This window comes from Perissodus microlepis, chromosome 1 (assembly GCF_051167445.1).
Source record: "Perissodus microlepis isolate ML-2025 ecotype Zambia chromosome 1, ASM5116744v1, whole genome shotgun sequence".
In the NCBI taxonomy this organism is placed as follows: domain Eukaryota; kingdom Metazoa; phylum Chordata; class Actinopteri; order Cichliformes; family Cichlidae; genus Perissodus; species Perissodus microlepis.
In genome coordinates, this window is record NC_140461.1 from 15,839,191 (window position 1) to 15,859,034 (window position 19,844).

The window sequence follows — 19,844 nt, forward strand, 5'->3', positions numbered from 1 at the left end:
TTGAGTAGGCTAACCACGTTATTAAATTAATGCATGTAAGGTGAACTAGCAAACAGCATCGTAGTTACATGCAGCTGTCTTCTTGTTTGATGGCAGATACTCCCTTCACCCTGGCCAAAAAGGCTAAAATGACCAAAGAAAAAGTGGAAAACAGTTAAACATGAGAGATTTTTGGACAAAGTTTGTGTTTTTTCCATTGTTTAAGCACTGCTTCCAGCCAAGAGTGATACCATATACAGGGAGTGCAGAATTATTAGGCAAATGAGTATTTTGTCCACATCATCCTCTTCATGCATGTTGTCTTACTCCAAGCTGCATAGGCTCGAAAGCCTACTACCAATTAAGCATATTAGGTGATGTGCAACTCTGTAATGAGAAGGGGTGTGGTCTAATGACATCAACACCCTATATCAGGTGTGCATAATTATTAGGCAACGTCCTTTCCTTTGGCAAAATGGGTCAAAAGAAGGACTTGACAGGCTCAGAAAAGTCAAAAATAGTGAGATATCTTGTAGAGGGATGCAGCAGTCTCAAAATTGCAAAGCTTCTGAAGCGTGATCATCGACCAATCAAGCGTTTCATTCAAAATAGTCAACAGGGTCGCAAGAAGCGTGTGGAAAAACCAAGGCGCAAAATAACTGCCCATGAACTGAGAAAAGTCAAGCGTGCAGCTGCCAAGATGCCACTTGCCACCAGTTTGGCCATATTTCAGAGCTGCAACATCACTGGAGTGCCCAAAAGCACAAGGTGTGCAATACTCAGAGACATGGCCAAGGTGAGAAAGGCTGAAAGACGACCACCACTGAACAAGACACACAAGCTGAAACGTCAAGACTGGGCCAAGAAATATCTCAAGACTGATTTTTCTAAGGTTTTATGGACTGATGAAATGAGAGTGAGTCTTGATGGGCCAGATGGATGGGCCCGTGGCTGGATTGGTAAAGGGCAGAGAGCTCCAGTCCGACTCAGACGCCAGCAAGGTGGAGGTGGAGTACTGGTTTGGGCTGGTATCATCAAAGATGAGCTTGTGGGGCCTTTTCGGGTTGAGGATGGAGTCAAGCTCAACTCCCAGTCCTACTGCCAGTTTCTGGAAGACACCTTCTTCAAGCAGTGGTACAGGAAGAAGTCTGCATCCTTCAAGAAAAACATGATTTTCATGCAGGACAATGCTCCATCACACGCGTCCAAGTACTCCACAGCGTGGCTGGCAAGAAAGGGTATAAAAGAAGAAAAACTAATGACATGGCCTCCTTGTTCATCTGATCTGAACCCCATTGAGAACCTGTGGTCCATCATCAAATGTGAGATTTACAACAGTACACCTCTCTGAACAGTGTCTGGGAGGCTGTGGTTGCTGCTGCATGCAATGTTGATGGTGAACAGATCAAAACACTGACAGAATCCATGGATGGCAGGCTTTTGAGTGTCCTTGCAAAGAAAGGTGGCTATATTGGTCGCTGATTTGTTTTTGTTTTGTTTTTGAATGTCAGAAATGTATATTTGTGAATGTGGAGATGTTATATTTGTTTCACTGGTAAAAATAAATAATTGAAATGGGTATATATTTGTTTTTGGTTAAGTTGCCTAATAATTATGCACAGTAATAGTCACCTGCACACACAGATATCCCCCTAAAATAGCTAAAACTAAAAACAAACTAAAAACTACTTCCAAAAACATTCAGCTTTGCTATTAATGAGTTTTTTGGGTTCATTGAGAACATGGTTGTTGTTCAATAATAAAATTATTCCTCAAAAATACAACTTGCCTAATAATTCTGCACTCCCTGTATGCCCTATAGCTGCAGAAAAGGCTAACATTGTTATCTTTTTACAAAAAAACAGCTGAACATGAGAGGTTTTTGGACCAATTTTGTGTTCTCCATTCTTTAAGCACCGGTTTGAGCACCGTTTAAGCACCGGCACCATTTCAAAAGTATCGGTTTGGCACCGGTATCGGATAAAACCTAAACGATACCCATCCCTAATCAGTAGGTTGTCATAGAGGCCTTATAATGACCAACTCCATCATTTAGCTATTGACTGAAAAGATATAGTATAATGTGATTTACTGAAAAACAGGAAATGAAATAGTAAAGTCACCATAAGTCAACATAAACCATGCACGGGGAGCTTCGTGGCATGGGCATTGCCTGAAGGGGAAACCAGTAGGCAGTACTTTTTGTACTTTTGTCCATTTTGTGTATTTGCAAATCTGGGTTGAGCTCTCCCAAAGCATTTACATATGTGAACAAAACTTTAGTGCAGATGTTCTTTTTGCAAGCAAATAATTGTAGATGTGTTCTCTGTTGTGTTATACAGAGCTAGACTGATGTTTCCTCTGTTTGTCCCCTGTAGCACTCTGTAGCCTCAGGCTAAGCCACTGTTTCTATAGCAACGACTGTCCAGGAGTGTGGTTTCCAAAAATGTCATTATTGTTGCACATGGCAGCAGGACATGATATTGTGCTTCTTTGAACTTTTAGGAACAAATGGACACAGAAGTCATCATAAAGTATCAGCTGGGACGCTTGGGAATTTCTTGCTTAGCTGTAAAATAAAATAGCTCGGGTGATGGTAGCAAACTTTTTAAAGGAGAAAAAAAAGCAAACAATGATGATGGGTATGTGGAATATACAATTAAGTTTATTATTTTTTCATTATATACAAAAATTATCCATGTCACATAATAAAAATGAGTCAGTACCATCCACAGTGCCAGTGGAAGTCTTTTGTCATAGTCAGGGATCCATTATGGCAATGTATATATATATATATATTTATATATATATATATATATATAGATATATATATAGATATAGATATATAGATATAGATATATAGATATATAGATACATACATACATACATACATATTAGGGGTACAACAATACTCGGATTGATATTGAACATTTGATACAGTGCTTTCGGTTCGGTACGCATATGTATCGAACCGTGACACCAAAGTATCGAACCGAACCGTGAATTTTGTGTATCGTTGCACCCCTAATACATATAAAGAAAGAAAGAAAGATAGATAGATAGATAGATAGATAGATAGATAGATAGATAGATAGATAGATAGATCTATATCTATATAGATATAGATCTATCTCCATTATGGCAATAGATGGATATATATATATATATCCATTGCCATAATGGATATATATAGATATGAAGAACTTAAAAAAACTAATTTAAAATATTTTTATCCATGCAAGTTTTCTATTGTTTCATTGAGTAATAGGTAGACTTTCTTTAAAAATAAATGCTATCCGGATTGATAAATTACTGTAACTAAGCTGTCCTGTCTGCACAGTTGTACAATGGGTGTTCATAATTAAATGTCAGTCAGTTTTTACAGCGTGTCAGTATAAACTGGTAATTACAGGCCCTTGACATGCTTAGGGACAACCTTTGTCAGCTCATGGCACCCTAGTAGTAATCTACAGCTGGGAACCCCAAAGTATTATTGATCTAAAATCTATCCAAAGGTTCATATTAGAAGGCTGTTTCATGAGTATCTCAAGTGTAAGAAAATTCAATACAATAAATAAAACCCACTCTTTCAGGCTACCTTACTTTAACCCCATGTTCATATTTTTCTGAGCACAAAAACAGCTCAGAGCAGTATGTAGAAAATGAAGGGGGGGAAGCTGTTTTTTTTTTTGTTTTCAAATTAGTTCATTTTTAAGGGTTTTTATCTAAGTGTCAAGACTAAAAATAAACTAACCTGACCTGGGGGATAACTTTAACCATTGTGAGTTAACCTGAAGTGAGATGGTGATCAGAAATAAAATGAAGCACTCAAAGCTGCATCGCTCTTATTATGGAATAGGTAAAAACTTTTTGTTTTGTTGCTGAAGCAGAACGTACCCCTGCTCACAAGGAAAAGAGGAAGCGAGGAAAAAGAGAGAGCAAAGCCCTTCTCAGCAAAGCAAAGGAGGACCAAAGTGCGAAACCAAAAAGACCTCAAGCATAAATCCCTCAAGCTTCAATTTAACAAGTTTGGACTTGAAGGAATGGTTCTCTTTGCTGCACTGTAGTTATTGCAAGTAGATAAATCTCTCTGTTTGTGATTCATTTTTTGATAGCTAACTGCTCTTCTATTCCAGCAGAATGGGTAACAAAAATAATTTAACACAGCGATGACATGTGGAAGTGAACACTTCCAAGAAACAAAGTAGCTTCACGGTAATTCATTGACAGGATGCTTAAGCTTGTGTCGATGTGAAAATTAACTGTGATTAATAATAAGAGTAACTTATTCACTTAAATGATTTTTCCACAACAAAAAGCAAAATTAGCAAAGCAAAGTCACAAGCCAGCTGACGTAGTTAGGGTGTGTCTACCCCATTAATAAAATCCTGGAAATGCTCCTGGATGAAGTGGCATGATTTGCAGCTAAAGAGTAAAAAGAGAAGTATTAACAGTAGAAGGAGAAAAAGGAGGGAATATTGGACTTAAACACATTAGATCTCCAGGAAAAAAGCCCAAAGTTAATGGTAGTAATTCCCCTCGTCAGCTGGATGAGTAAATTTGTAATTGCTAACAACTTTATAAGGTGATTATAAGCGCTTTCTGTTGCCCACAAGCAGTCAAAAAATATGTTAATGCTGCTTTTAAATAAGCTAGGGAAATGCTACTGATTCAGCATGATATTATATAATATCCAAAAAAAAAGGACTTCAATTTTGCCTGGTAGCAAGAAGTAAAGTGTGGGTACACACAGAGCAATGGATTTTAATTGAACTTAAATATAAATAGCTAGATTAAGTGGCTGCTGTGTTACAGTAGGCTTTATTTCCTTTTTGTGTCTGTTGGTAAATACCTGGCGATTCTTTGGTTGTTGCGCTTTATGGTGCTAGCCATCACAACATGGGGATTGTATATCACGATGCAATATTTTGTAGTTTCATAGTCAACCTGGAAAGGCTGAGGAGAGCTGGTGTTTAACAGAGTGTAGCTGCTACAGTGATTACTCTGTTTAGCAGGTGATTGATGAGAGGCACTGCTGGAAATGTCACTTGCCCTGCTAATATATTTTCACCAGGGGAACATAGAAAAGGCGGTGTTAATACATTTTAATACATTTACTCCAAGGGAGCAGAACTGAAATGTAACTTTTAAGAGGTTAAACTTTTTTCCAGCTTAATGTAGTTTAGGTATCAGCTTATGGCTCCAGACAACAGAGCTGAATGTAGATACAACATGTTTTGCTGTTGTGGCGTTTGCTGTTATCGCTACACACCTGAGATCTAATCCACCGGTGTGGTTTTGCCTTGATTTATTACGCCGTTGTTAATTCTGTGGTATTATCTGAATTGCAAAACAAAGTGAAGTTTGTACTCTGGTTGCCCTTCTTCACTGGTGATCACTGGGAATTTATGCTGGAAACATCAGTGGTTGGCACACTTAAAAGGAAAATCCAACATTTCGAATTGTCAAGCCGAATTCAGAAATGTTTTTTCTCATTATCTTGGACAGTGCAGTCACTATTTCAGATAATAAACAGCTTTATGTCCCAGAGCAATAAATGCAGGAATGAAAGCTCTGATCCGTAATATCATTGGGATGCAGGATGCTGCTTTGAATTAGAATCAAATAAAGTGAACCACGCTATGTTTATCTGACTCTATTGTAGTAGGTATCCCATGGTTTTAAGTGCTGTTGTTTATACTAGGCGATTTGAATAGTGGTATTCATTTTGTTGAACAAGAGCTATTTAACAATGATATTCACATTAATGATTTTTTTTAAATGTCACTTATTATTAACACTTATTTGAAAACAACAACAGCAACCAAAAAACAATCAGAAGTGAAATATTCACATTACTGACTAAAAACTTGGAGACTGAAGTTTCATTTAGCTTTTACATTGCTTATGAGATTTCCACCATAATTTGTGGCCAGTTAGTTATTACACAGCAATTTTATATCATACCCTTTTTCCTATTTCAACATCGCCCGTCACACATTTGTTTAGATTTTTTTATTTGATAGCTGATAAATATTATATACTTTCCTTTGCTAAAACTTGATGATAATTTCTTAATCTGAAGCAACTTCTTTGAATCTTTCAATTCTCTGTCCAGTCTTTTCAAAAACTGTATTAAATTTATATATATATATATATATATATATATATATATATATATATATATATATATATATATATATATATATATAAAATAAAGTGAACAAACAGAATTTTAAACTCTAGTGTCAAATATCGCTAAAGTCTATAAACAGGGGTGGTGTGTGGGGGGATATTATTTATTGACAGTCCAAATGGCCCAGGGGAAGAAGGTGTGAGTCTGAAGGTGTGGAACCTGAGGCACCAACCTGAGGGCATCATGTCAAACAGGTGGTGGGTGTAAGGGGTCACCTGTGATGGCCCTGGTTTGCCTGAGGCAGGAGGATCTGGTGATGGCCTCTAGGGGTGGCAGAGGGCAGCCAATTGTTTTTTGGGAGGTGTTAATTACACTCTATGAAGCCTTCCTGTTCTCTGTAATGGCCCCTATGTACTAAACACCCAGGCAGAAGGAGAGCATGTTATCCACTGAGGAGTGGAGAAGTCCAGCAGTAGCTTCTGGTCCAGGTTATTCTTTCTCAGGATATGGAGGAAGTGTAGCCGGACAAGTTCTCTAAATTTGTATATAAATGTATAATAAAGCTGTTTTGAGTTGTACTTTGTTTATGCCGAGTCCTGCATTTTGAGTCCCTCCCTTACTGCCCTGCAGCTGACACTTGACATCCATGCTATATCCTTTGTTGTCCAAATGCATTTGGTATAGCCACTATGAGTTCCATTACATTGAGGTGGAGCTGTTTGCTTAAAAGCCATAATGTAAAAAAGTAAAATTAGCCAAGAATAAACATCACAAGTTCTGTCCAAAGAGCACACAGTTCAACTTTATCAAATTTACTTACAAATTAACTTACTGAATAAAAAAACAGTTAGCAGATTCTCACAAATGACAAACTTAATTGACTCATCATTGTGGCCTAATGTATTACGCTAGACTGCAATAGTTAGTTTGTGTTGAACGTCTTTATAAGGTACAATTTACAGCAAGGATGGCGTCTTGTTTGATCTGTTTGGGGAAAAGATGGAAACAGTTGACTTTATGATTCACTGACAAACATGTTACATTTGGCGCCATATCTGAAGACCTTTCCTTTGATTGTTACCCTTAAATAAGTCCCACATGTCCCACAACCATAGGGTGAAAATTAATTCTAAGGGCTCAAGCAAAGGTGTCCTCAGAATGTGAAACACCCTAATAATAGCTTTGAATTATGAGTTAGTGGTGTCCATAATGCTACATTAGATGATGAATATTGAAACTAAGAGAGAGCTCATTGAGTGGTGAGGGGCCTCCAGTCAGTTAGCAATGGTTCTTGGCCATAATTGGCCAGGAGCCCTATTACAGTTTGTTTGGTTAGAGCTGTAAAGCATTACGTGTCAGTCAAGCTGTTAATACATTTGTGCCTTTGGAACATTAGATATGCTGGGGAGTTCATTTAGCTCAGGGGCTTTGGCATCTTTCCAACTGAAACAACTTTATATGAAAAACTAGAGATTAAAACAGTATGGAGATGATATTTATTTATAGATATACACCATGGGAACGGAGTAAAGGTGTTAATGAATTATGGATTGCACCCACAGAGAGATGCTTTCAGTGTGAACTCACTGTCCCAGCAGAGACATGAAGTGAATTCTTCAGTGGTAAAAGAGAGGATAGTAGGCCAGTAAATACATTTCATCTGCGTCTTTTCCTAAAAATTGTGCTTGTATGTTAATTGTGCAAACATTACCTTAAAATTAGCCAATTTCTTCTAACTGTGAAGAAATTGTCATTTTCTTACAAACGGACATACTAGACCGAATAGTTTGCTCTCTAAAGTTCACTTACAAGGCTTTGGGTGGAAGAATGGCAGAACTGTGACCGAGGTTGTGGGAGTGTTTTGGATTCAAAACTAAAACTGACCTGAATTTTGAGTTGAGTTGAAATAAAGTCCAAAAAGACTTTTTATTTAAAAAAAAAAAAAAAAAAAAAAAAAGTTAAGCCAAAGTTTTAATCTCTCTGGAAAGTTGAATTTTCCCTGACATATTTCAAATGTTAACATCTGTCCAAATCCCTGTTTGGCAAAATGTGCACACACTCTGACATTTGTTCTGGTTCCGCTTGGTTTTAACTTTACAGCCCCCTGGAAACCAAACAAGAAATTAGTGATTTTTGCCAGGTATGAGGAGCTGGATTTGACAAAACATCTGTTCCAACATTAGCTCGTGGCAAGTTACATGCTCTGGATACAAATATATTTCACTCCAGTTGTTTTGTTTGTCTCAGAGATGTAGGGGTCATTTTCCACGTATTCCCCGTGTTTTTACTGACAGTTCACAGAGAACATCAAACTAATAGCATTTTGATCTTCTGACATCATTCTATCTATTGTATTAATTATGTACTGTACTGTTTTTTTTTTCCACTTGATGTTAACAGTGTTCTATTTATTTATTTATTTATTTATTTTCTTTATTGTCTTGTTTTCCCATGATAAATGTTGCTGTTGCTATAACAATTTCGTTGTTGTGACTGACATTTTAATGAAAGCAACCCATTCTGTACTTGCTATCATCAGCCTCTTTAGATATAGATATAGATCTCTAACATATCTTTTTTATCTGTGATTCTACACATATGTTCAGACTCAAAGATGTTAAAAAAATGAGCAAACATTGAAAATCCTTGCTTTTTTCAAACGAAAATTTAATCAGACATAATTAAAAGAATACATAAAGAACTGGACCATAGGTATACTTAATAATAACACTGGTATCTATTAAATTGTATCTATATACATTCCTATTTACAGTATATCATATATGCTATTTGTATCCCACTATAGAAGAATCTTGTTGTGCTTCTGTGGCAGCAATAGAGAAATAGAAACTAATGATGAAGCACTCTGGGAATGTTTAATTCACACAGACAGAATAAAAACAAATTAGAAAGGATCAAACAGAAAGTAGGATACAAATGTCTATGTTCAAGAATTCTGCAAGACAATAATAATAGTGTATTAATGATTTACCAAAAGGCTTTATCAACACCTCTCTCTTGCACCGCTTCCTGTCTCTTTCACTTCCTCATTCCTTCTGGCTGTCATTGTTTACTTCCGTAACCCTTCATTTGTTCTTTCCCTTTTAACACAACTTGTTCTTCCCTTCCCAACTCTTCCTCTTCCATCCTCTATCCGTTCTTTTTTCATTCACTCATTTTGTGTGTCTAAACCTCGCGTCACCTCTTCATCAATACTGAAATGTTGCCCTTGCGAAGAGTTGCTATAGCAACACACTGACCTGCCCTAAGGCTGTAAAGGGCTGGAAGGGACGAACACAACAGAGGAGCACCGTCAGTCACTTTCAGGAGAATCTCACATAAGCACACACAAGCACGTTCACTTGTACGCAGTCATCTTTCCATGACTTCAGAAGACATTACAATGCATTCATTCTCATGATTGCACTGACCATTCCTGTAACTTTAATCTGGTTTTCCTCTAAGCTTAAATCAAGTCTTCAACTTTAATTTTATTGATCTACATTAAAAGATTTGGGTCCCCTTATTCTTACTTTGTCAACAGACATACAAATAGGTAGTAAGTTTCCAGTGATGACTGGTGGAATGAACTTCTTCCCCATTACCACATGGAGTGGGATCCAATCTGCCAATCAAGTTTCTAGTTGGGACTTTAGCTTTTTCTCTCCCGGAGCACTTTGTTACTTTTCTTGTATATTTATGTATATTTATCTTTTAAAAAAAACTCCCTCAGACAATGGTGTGAGTGCAGTAGTATATATTTAGATGACACTGACATACCAATTGGATAACTGAGTACATGATTATAGATGAAAACTGCAACTAGACTGGTTGACAGAGACACACAACTGCAAGGTGCTAATTCTCATGCTGTTGTGATTACTTATTATGCAAAACACCACTATGTGTTCACCATAAATTAATGATAAATAAATAAATCCCAATGACCTCAAATTCTAGATAATTGCAATTTTTAACCATGGAGCCGTCCAATATTAAGTAATCAATGTGATTATGCTGCTGAATGCAACTACAAATGGCTAATTTGAACTTTCCCAGGCACGAGGTCAGAGCTAAACAAGTCTGATTAAAAACATGCCAAACAAATCAAGAAAGTTGTGCACACAGCTTTTATTGCAGACTTGATTTACATTGTAATTAATGTGGAATATCCCCAAACTAGTCCTGATTGTTAGTGGCAAATAAACAGCCATTTGTTCCTCTGAATTAAAAATAGCTAACTTATCAACTTACCACCTATCTATGACTCATATATGTGGGCCCACCTTTTGCTGCCACAAAAGCCATGACCCATCAAGTATGGACAGGTTGCCTTCTTTTCACAGTGTGTCTTGGTGCCGGGCGTTCTCCAGGAAAGTGATGCACACATTCCCGATAAGCCACATGATGTATTGCTCTCCTGGTCTATTTCTGATGCTCACATGCTTATTGTTGGAGTTTCTGGCAGTTGACAGGAGTCAGCATGGGCACTCTGTACCCAGCTGGGACTATGCACCCCTATACGCAACAAACTGCGATGCACTGTGTATCCTGACATCTTTCTATCAAAACAAGCATCATGTTTTTCAGTAATTTGAGCTACAGTAGCTCGTTTGTTGGATCACACCGCACGGGTCAGCCATTGCTCCCCTTGGGTTTGATAGATACTGGCCACTGCAGACAGGGATCATCTTACAAGAGCTAAAGTTTTGGAGATGCTCTGACCCAGTCATCTACCCATCACAATTTGACCCATGTCAAACTCACTCATTGTAATGCTTGCCCATTTTTCCTGCTTCTAACACGTCAACTTTGAGGGGAAATGTTCAATTGCTCCCTAATATATGCCTAGTCTCAGGTCTGCACCCTTCTGGATAGAGATCTCAGATATCATTCTCCTAAGGCCATCACCCATTTTGGGGGGTCACTGCTCCCAGTGTTCCAGTTAACACATTCACCATTCATATCTTCTCTTGCTCTCAATCCTTGGTTTCTTGACCTTCTTGTGTTCCCACTTCCTGATGTTGCCATCACTTGGTGTGCTATATTGATCACTATGGCCATCTTCCTCTGCTTGTCCACCACTGCTACTCACCTGCTACCACCACTACTCATCAGCAGTTTCTCTATCTGTATCTCTATCTGTATCTGGAAGTCCCACAGGATTCTAGCTTGGTTATTCTCAACCACCTTTGGGGGTGTGTTCCATTTTGATATTGGTACTTCCAGACCATACTTAGCACAGATGTTCCTGTATACTAGGCCAGCCACTTGGTTATCATTAGCATCTTGCTCGCAAAACACCAGCTACTGGTAGACCAGGCAGTCGCCCGAGACTGCAAGACTAGGCAGACCAACCTGTGCCCTGACTGGATTGATTACAAGAAGGTCAATGACTCGATGCCCCACACCTGGAACCTGGAATGCCTGGAACTATACAAGATCAACAGGACCCTAAGAGCCTTCATCAGGAACTCAGTGGGGATGTGGCGTACAACACAACTTCAAGCCCAAGTCACACACACAAGTCACAAGCACAAGTCACAATACAGTGCAGGATCTACCAAATATATATACGACATTAACACTGTTACCTCATAGCAAGTAGGTCCTGAAATTTGAGTCCACCATCAGGCTGGGGTCTTTCTGTGTATAGATTGCATGTTCTGCCAGTGTCTGCGTGGCTTCTATCAGGTATTCCGGCTTCCTCCCACATGTCCAAATACATGAAATAGTGGAGTAAGCTTAACTAGTGATTTTAAGTAGGTGTGAATGTGCAAATGGTTTTCTGTGATTCCCAAATCACACCTAAAAATTAATTTTAGGAGATGACATGATAGTTAAACCACCACACTTGGTGTTTTGATGATAACATATCAAAACATCAAGTGTGTGTTAACAAGGATACTTAGGCCTTAGGACACTCTGATTTGTCTATATGAGGGAAACCCTTTGAGCACGAGGCAGGTATTTTTATTTATTTATTTATTTAACATGACAGCTTGGCAGACACAGAACTCTACAGTCACATAACTGTGACTAATGACTTGGCTTGAACACATGATTCCTTCCTTTTTTTTGCTTTTTTCCCCATTCTTCTTTCACTCCTTCAGCCTGTCCTTGAGTCAGTGATTTAGCTTGGGCTTTGGATTTGGTTTTGTGCCTCACCGTATTAAAACAGAGCAGGGTGGATGTTTGTGCAGAGGACAGAATGGTCAGCTGAGTGCAAGTAACTTGTCTCTGATGCATGACTTCATACAATCCAAATAATGAGTCAATTATAGTAAATTATACATGTTTGGACCCCACTGCAATTAGTTCACCTCTCTGTTTTGCTGTGTGACTGGAGTCTCCTCTTCTTTTCCAACCTCCTCCTCCTCTGCCTTCCCACCGCTCTCTTCCCGTTTACTCCTTCTCCTTCATTATATCACTAGTCTTTCTCCTACTCCCTCTTCTCTTGTCTGTAGCTTTATCTTTCTCTCTTTTTCTTCTCTTTTTGCTCTCTTTGTCTTCCTCTCACCCCCATCCCTTTCCCTTTCTCAGTGTCCTAGTTCACAGGGTCTCATGGTGAAGCTTTGTCTAATTACCATGCTAGCATTTAACTGGAACAGCGTACACAAACACACAGATTGACTTACTCAACACCCCTTACACATAAACACAGTGCACAGTGCATGCCCATAGACAGATACACATAAAAGCCATTTGGATGCACATTACGAACAGACATTACACACCCAGCAAGTTAACATGCTCCAGTTATACAAGTACACATAACACACAGCATACACCAGGGTTAGATACAGTGGAATTTGTCCAGGTTGAACTACAGCCACTGTGTTGCTGCCCCTTCTGTGAAGCTAAGGCGTGTTGGCTACAGTCATAGTTGATTTTGGCCTAGTTATACCATGAACTGCCTGTAGCTTCTCCCACTGTAGAGCTGTGTCATCTAAGAACGCGCAGCAACAGATGCACATTGGAGGCAAAATGCTTGCCAGACATCTCAATACCACGCAGTCACTTTAGCATATTTTTAGGTTTCCTGGAAAACCAAACATACATACAGTATGTGGCATTTTGTGTGGGTAATTAGGTTGACTGTAAAATATAGTATATTTAATAATTAACTGATTAAGACAAATAAAAGCAAAATGCTGAACTCAAAGCATTTTTCTTGTTTTGTACTGGATAGTTTTACTGCTTCAAAGTAAACACAAATTGCTCAGTAACCCTGACTGACTAATAGCTCTATAGTTGAGCTGTTTTATGTGGTAACAAGCCAAAAAGTTTGTAGTTCACACTAACACTCAAATATTTAAAAATACAGCAAGAACTTCTTGGTTGGTTATTTTTCACTATAACAAATAGTTAAATTAATGGATATTTTAGAGGTAATAAACGATTTTCTCTGTCTGCTCTTCTCTTTGTTTCAGTGCTGCCGAGTCATACATGTGGCACCCCTGGTCTCATTCCAAATGGAGTCATTCATGGCTCGCGGTACAACATGGGGGATAAAATCCGATACAGCTGTGAGTCAGGGTTTGTATTGGAAGGACACAGTATCCTCACATGCATCGTATCGCCTGGAAGTGGAGCACAATGGGACTTCCCATCGCCTTTTTGCAGAGGCAAGACATTTTTTCTTTCTTTCTTTCCATTTTCAATTCATTGATATTGCTTCTAGAAATTTTTTAGTAATGCAGTTCAAAGGACTTGCAGTAAATACAGTTTAGAAGATGAAACCATTCTTTTTACTTAATGAAACTGACAAGATACCTTTCACATAATCACGACCCAAAGCTAAGTTCAAAAGTAAACTGTATGTACTTTCCATTGTCTCCATTGGAGTCTTTCAGTTCTTTCATTTGAACTGAACTAAGCTCCGATTGAGGGAAAAGAAAAGCTGTTCACCAATTATAGCCATGAAAGTAACAGATCAGAAAAAAAATCACATCGCTAAGATCATGAGAACCGAAGAAACTTGACATAAGGGTCATTAGCCAGAAGATGAGAGCCCCTGTGTATTGATTGCTTCCAAAGCACAGAAAAGTCTGCCTCAAATTACATCACAAACTACTGTATCAACCAGATGGTGCCCAACATCCTTAAGTAAAGCCCCTTTAATGGTTCATTAGTCTACAGACAAGAACAGATCTGTTCATATTTCTTCCATTAGAGTGAGTAGATGGTTGAATAGCTCTATTGAGGGTTTGCTAAATGAGTAGTTGTGAATAAAAATTAACAGATAATCTAAATCATAGTGATGATGTGATAATGACAATACTGTAATTATTTCAGCTCATAGTGTGTGCATTGTGTTTATTTGTCTGCTAATGTTAGAGAGGCATGTGTCAAAAAGTGTGGTTTTTAATGTATGAAAACTTTATTGACACAAAAAACATGAAATAAATGATAAGCCAACCCAAGAAGGCCAAGAAGTTAAGTTACAAAATCAGTATATGAAATAGTAAAAATAGCATTCGTTTCCTCTGTTTCTAACCAGCCGAGGGAGCGTGTGGCGGTACGTTACGAGGCACCGCAGGTTCAATAACCAGCCCTGGATACCCAGCAGAGTACGACAACAACCTGGACTGTACATGGTCAATCCTTGCTGAGCCCGGGGACACCATAGCTCTCGTCTTCAATGACTTCTTATTAGAGGACAAATATGACTTCCTGGAAATCAGCGGGACAGAAGCACCAAGCATATGGTAAGACACATCTCACACACAGATTGCAATGTTAAGCCAGATAACGCAGGGGTCTTTGTACAAATCAGCATGACTGAGGCACCATGTGTTGAGCGGTAAATATATAATGAAAACAGACACACACACAATCATCACTGACACTTAAAGCTTTAGTGGTATAGTCATCTTTTGTGTGTTTTTTGTTTTATTTTGAGCAGTGAAAGAAAGAGTCTAGCATAGATGTAAACAAAGTGGACATTGATGTTCTATAAATTAGGCGGATGCTTCATTCCAAGAATTAGCAACCCAGAGACTTTATTGTTCAGTTATCTGATTTGCTTACACTGAAGAGAACAGTTTTTGTTTTCACTCCAATTTTCCCTAACAAGAGTACTTTCAAGAATGGCTTTTAATTTTAAAAGGGGACTAATGATGTTGTTGGGGAGGACAGATACAACCGCTGATTGATTACCTACACAGGAGTCCTGTTGATTTTCCTGATTTATTCAAATCCCATAGGCAAGGTGATAAATAGTTGTGTTTTTGCTCCCATTTTTTTTTCTGTAGTTGAGTTTGAAAATTTGCACTCTGCTGTGCCACAAAACGCTCTGCTTTTTAAATTTAGAGCACTGTTGGAAGTCATGTTGGTTTGTTTGAAATATCACACGCATCCAGTGGAGGCTTCAATATGTTTGTGCAAAGGTGGGAGAAGCTTAATGGTTAGGGATGGGGGACTTGTTTCCAGGTTGTAAGTGCTGGGAAATCAAGAGAGGGGAAAGTATGAAGTTGTTTGGCCTCTGTCAGTAATAACAACAGACATGCCTGGAAGCAAAGCCTAATTAGACATTAGTAAACTCTAAATCTTTAGACATGATTGAAACAAAACATACATATTCTCGTCTCTGTTAGCGTAGATTATCCCAGGTTGCTTTCTTCTTCAGAAAGAGCAATTACTTTGAATTGAAAGGGATTTGACATCTGTGATACGTTTTTGGTGTTACATAAACACCAAAAACCAAAAACTAAAATCCTGTAATGCTTTGTTAGCAGCATTTGCATCAATAGTGGGTATTTTTGTATGCAAGTTCTTTCGATAATGTTGTTTAGACACAACAATACAACTTCAGAATATTAATCATTAAAAATATTTTCCAAATAATAAAACCAATTCCAAGAGATTGTTTTTTAGAGGATTCTTTTTTTCTCATGTTCTTCTAACTGTAACTGATGTGTTCCATGTGTAGAAAATGCTTTGTGATTGTGCTACTGCTTGCAAAGTAATTGAATGAATAGGTCGACAGATAAATAAGAGGAGTGAAAGAGGCAGAGACAATAGCACTGGATGAAAACAAAAGGAATGGAGAATAATTGTGCATTTAGTGCCGTCACCAGTCGAGCAGTGCGCATCAACCATGGCATTCTCATGATACCATTTGTGTGTGTGCATGTGCACACGTGTGTGTTTTTGTCAGGTCTTAAGTGGCTCTCTGACAGGGTGAGCTGTTGATTGTTTCTCTAGGCTCTGACAGATTACACACAGTCAAGTGAACACACGCATACACACAGCTTGGCTCTGACAGTATAACATTCAAGGACCACTGTCAGCCCACCCTCTGCAATGCAGGGGCAAGATAAGGAAGAGTAGTAGAGAGTGCACCCAACATTTTGTTACATGGAAAATGGAGACTGCAAGAACTAAGCACTTTTGTCTTGACTGCTCTGATTAGGGTTTAACATCTCCGTCATACTTAAAAGAAACTTAAAAGAAAAACTCCTGCAGTAAAGATTGAGGTAACTTGGTGATTTATCTAATGAGCCACCGCAACAGGCTGTGAAAATATGCACCGTCTCATATATATAGCAAAACACAGAAACCTAGATGTGTACAACAAAGTTCCCAAATTGGGATTAAAACAAGAGATGTTTCAGTTATACCACCCACATGATTTAAAAAAAAGACCTAAAATAAAATGGAAAGGGTTTTGCCATGCACAACCTAATACAATCCTAAGTACTTTTCTCCAGAGGTGGGATTAAGTGATGACTGACATTTTCACTGAGGCATGAAAACAGGTCATTGTGAAAATGACTGACACCTGACAAGACTACTCTGATAGATTCTTCCTGTTTACAGAGAGCATTTTCTGATTGGCTGTCCCAAAAGCAATTTCCTGTTTCATGTTCCTGTCTGCTAGCTGGCAAGTTGAATGTCAGGTTGACTAGCTGTCACACATACCCACAAAAACACTGATACACACACACACGCACAGAATTGGTCATACTATGCAATTCCACACCTCGTATTCTTTTCAGAGACAAAACTTTATTGCTGCAGACAAGTGAATGTGTTAAACAGTTTGTACACCTCAACTATGATGGTATTTGAAACTTAGTCTAATTTGTAAGATTATGTGATGGATAATCCAATAGCTGGTCCCAGTTTTCGGTCCACTGTGCTTTACTGGGTTGAAAACTACCTGTTGAGTGAGGTCGAACTGGCAAAAAAAAAGATTGATTGACAGAAACAGGGTAAGGAAGACACAAGGAAGCAAAAACATCCAGTTATTTGTGTTGTTGGTTGCTGTGTGCTAATGGCATCACAGCTCCGAAAGGGCTTTGGAACATTTGATAGTAGGTTATACAAATAAACTGACCCAACTTTCTTCCTCTAAATTATTAGTCATGCAATTTTTGCCAGCTACATATTAATGGTTTGTGGGGAGGGGTTGGTGTTCTAAATTTAAGATGTTATTTATTCAAATGTGTGGTCTGTGCCTGTGTATGATGGAGGGGGTGTGTATCTGCATGCATCTGTTCTTTCAAGTAGCATTTAGTCTTACAGTATGTCTGTAAAGTTCTCAGTCATCCAGGTCATCGTAGTCTAAGGAGCTGAAAGAAGCCCAACCGGTCGCAGCAGATGGCCGCCCCTCCCTGAGCCTGGTTCTGCTGGAGGTTTCTTCCTGTTAAAAGGGAGTCTTTCCCACTGTCGCCATAGTGCTTGCTCACAGGGGGTCATATGAATGTTGTTTTTTTTTCTCTGAATGTATTATTGTAGGTCTATCTTACAATATAAAGCACCTTGAGGCAACTGTTGTTGTGATTTGGCACTATATAAATAAAATTGAATTGAAAATTGAATTGAATATCCACTGTGAATGACCATCTTTGAACAGAGCCGGTGGCTTACGACACCAGCTGTCTGCCATCTATAATTCAGTTTTGAGATCCCTTCTCTGACGCCTTAACACCCACTCACATTCTGGGCCTTTTGACCTCAGGAAATCACATGATAGGGTGGGGCTAGGTTTGGGGCTAGGTTGTGACCTACACCCATTTTCACACCTTGGCTCATGTGATTAGGTAGAGGATCATTAGGGGGTCCATGCCGCTCTTGGGGGGACACTCCCATAGGGCTTATATCTGGGACTCTCCACCATTTGACCTTAGAACTGAGGGAGCTTCTCGGATAACAGGTGAAGCGTCTTCAAGCAACTTAAAGAAGTCCAGACGCTTTTCTTTCCAAGCACCTTAGACTACTCCTACAGTAGGTGTAACTAAGGTGTAACTCCTAATGGACTGGCATCAAGAGCAGATGCATATTAGTTAAATGTGAAACATTCAGAGAACTCCATGCTGATAATAATCTGTATAAACCTCTCAATCTTTTTAATTTAAATTCAGATAGTATAAAAATAATAGTACAGTACAAAAAAATAAAAACATATAATGGCAGAAAGTGGTTTATCATGTTTATTATTTGAATAACCTACCAGCTTTGTTACCCTATGACTTTGCTATCCATCCTTGACTACAGATGGAGAAATGTCAGTGATTTTATTTATACTACTTTGACTAGAAATCCCTTTGATCAATTCAGAAGCGCCAAACCTAATACGCCTCTGGTTTGGTGAAACAGGAGCATGAAAAATGACTTCAGCCTCTTACAAGCGTAAGCCCAAAAATGTGAGTGCTCTGAAATTGCAAACTTATTCATGATCTTGAAGGTTAAATGACCTTTGTGGGGAAAAGGCAATTTCTGGGAGTCAGGTCCTAAAATTAGGCAGTGTAAGGACATATTATAGAAATGTAACAAAAAAATAGTTGCCTAAAGACATCATATAAAAGGTACAGATTCATGTAGCAAATGGTTTCAGTTCATTGAGAATTGATTACTTCAGGCCCATCTGTGGGAGGTACTACACTTTACTGGAGAATTAAGTTGAAGTTTTATTTTATAACTGAAGCACGTTTTAATTCTAATGTTGTCATAACTTGAACTATATAGACCACAGAGAAAGAAAAAAAATACGAGCTAACCATACTGTAAAAGCAAGATTACCCAATCAGCAGTGTTGTCGGCAGTAGATTTCCTCAGTTTCCTGTATTACACGCTGATATACCTATGGATGTACTTTTAAAGACAGTGAAAGGGATGTCATAAATCTTCATACATTTTCTTTTTCTCCGATAATCTGTGAGAGGAGCTCTCAGAGGAACTTTGGGAGGGCACGCTGGACACAGTGCACAAATCACCTGTCTGTGTAAAACATGAGCTGATCCAGTTTAAAGTTTTATGTCATGTCCACCAGGTAAAAGTTAGTCTCTAGTCAATATAGAAGTAAAAATAGATGCAAAGAAGTGTTGTGAAGTCCCTGTGCACATATTCCAGCCTTGCCGTCATCTACAGTCCTATTGGAGGGAATCTTTATAGTATTGTTTAAGAATACTGGAAAACTGGATATGGAGTTACAGAGGCCTTTGGATAAGTAGTCCAGGCATGAGGTGTCCATGCACCTGGTGATACTTAAATATTTACGATGTATTTAAAAATCATATACATTTCTGTTGTTTTCCATACTTGGTTTTGTGTTGTTACTCTTCTTTTATCAGCCACTGGTTACGTAAATAATGTTTTTTATGATAGACTGTTATCTGTGACAGTGTAACTACTGTTATCTTCAGATCTGAATGTATTTTTTCTCTCTCTGATTATATGAAATGAGCTTTGTTGATCATTTTAATGAAAGTTTACTGCAGGC

The 19,844-nt window shown here is 38.4% G+C and overlaps 1 protein-coding gene across 2 annotated transcripts in view; it reads left to right on the forward strand.

Annotated features, from left to right (window-relative positions):
* LOC146393616 (CUB and sushi domain-containing protein 1-like) overlaps positions 1-19,844 on the forward strand; it is a 437,819-nt gene that overhangs the window by 222,514 nt on the left and 195,461 nt on the right. For both annotated transcript variants that reach the window (XM_084931950.1, XM_084931959.1), the window contains exons 4-5: positions 13,549-13,743; positions 14,619-14,826. In XM_084931950.1, coding sequence (XP_084788076.1) covers positions 13,549-13,743; positions 14,619-14,826 — 403 coding nt within the window. The remainder of the gene's footprint in view (positions 1-13,548; positions 13,744-14,618; positions 14,827-19,844) is intronic.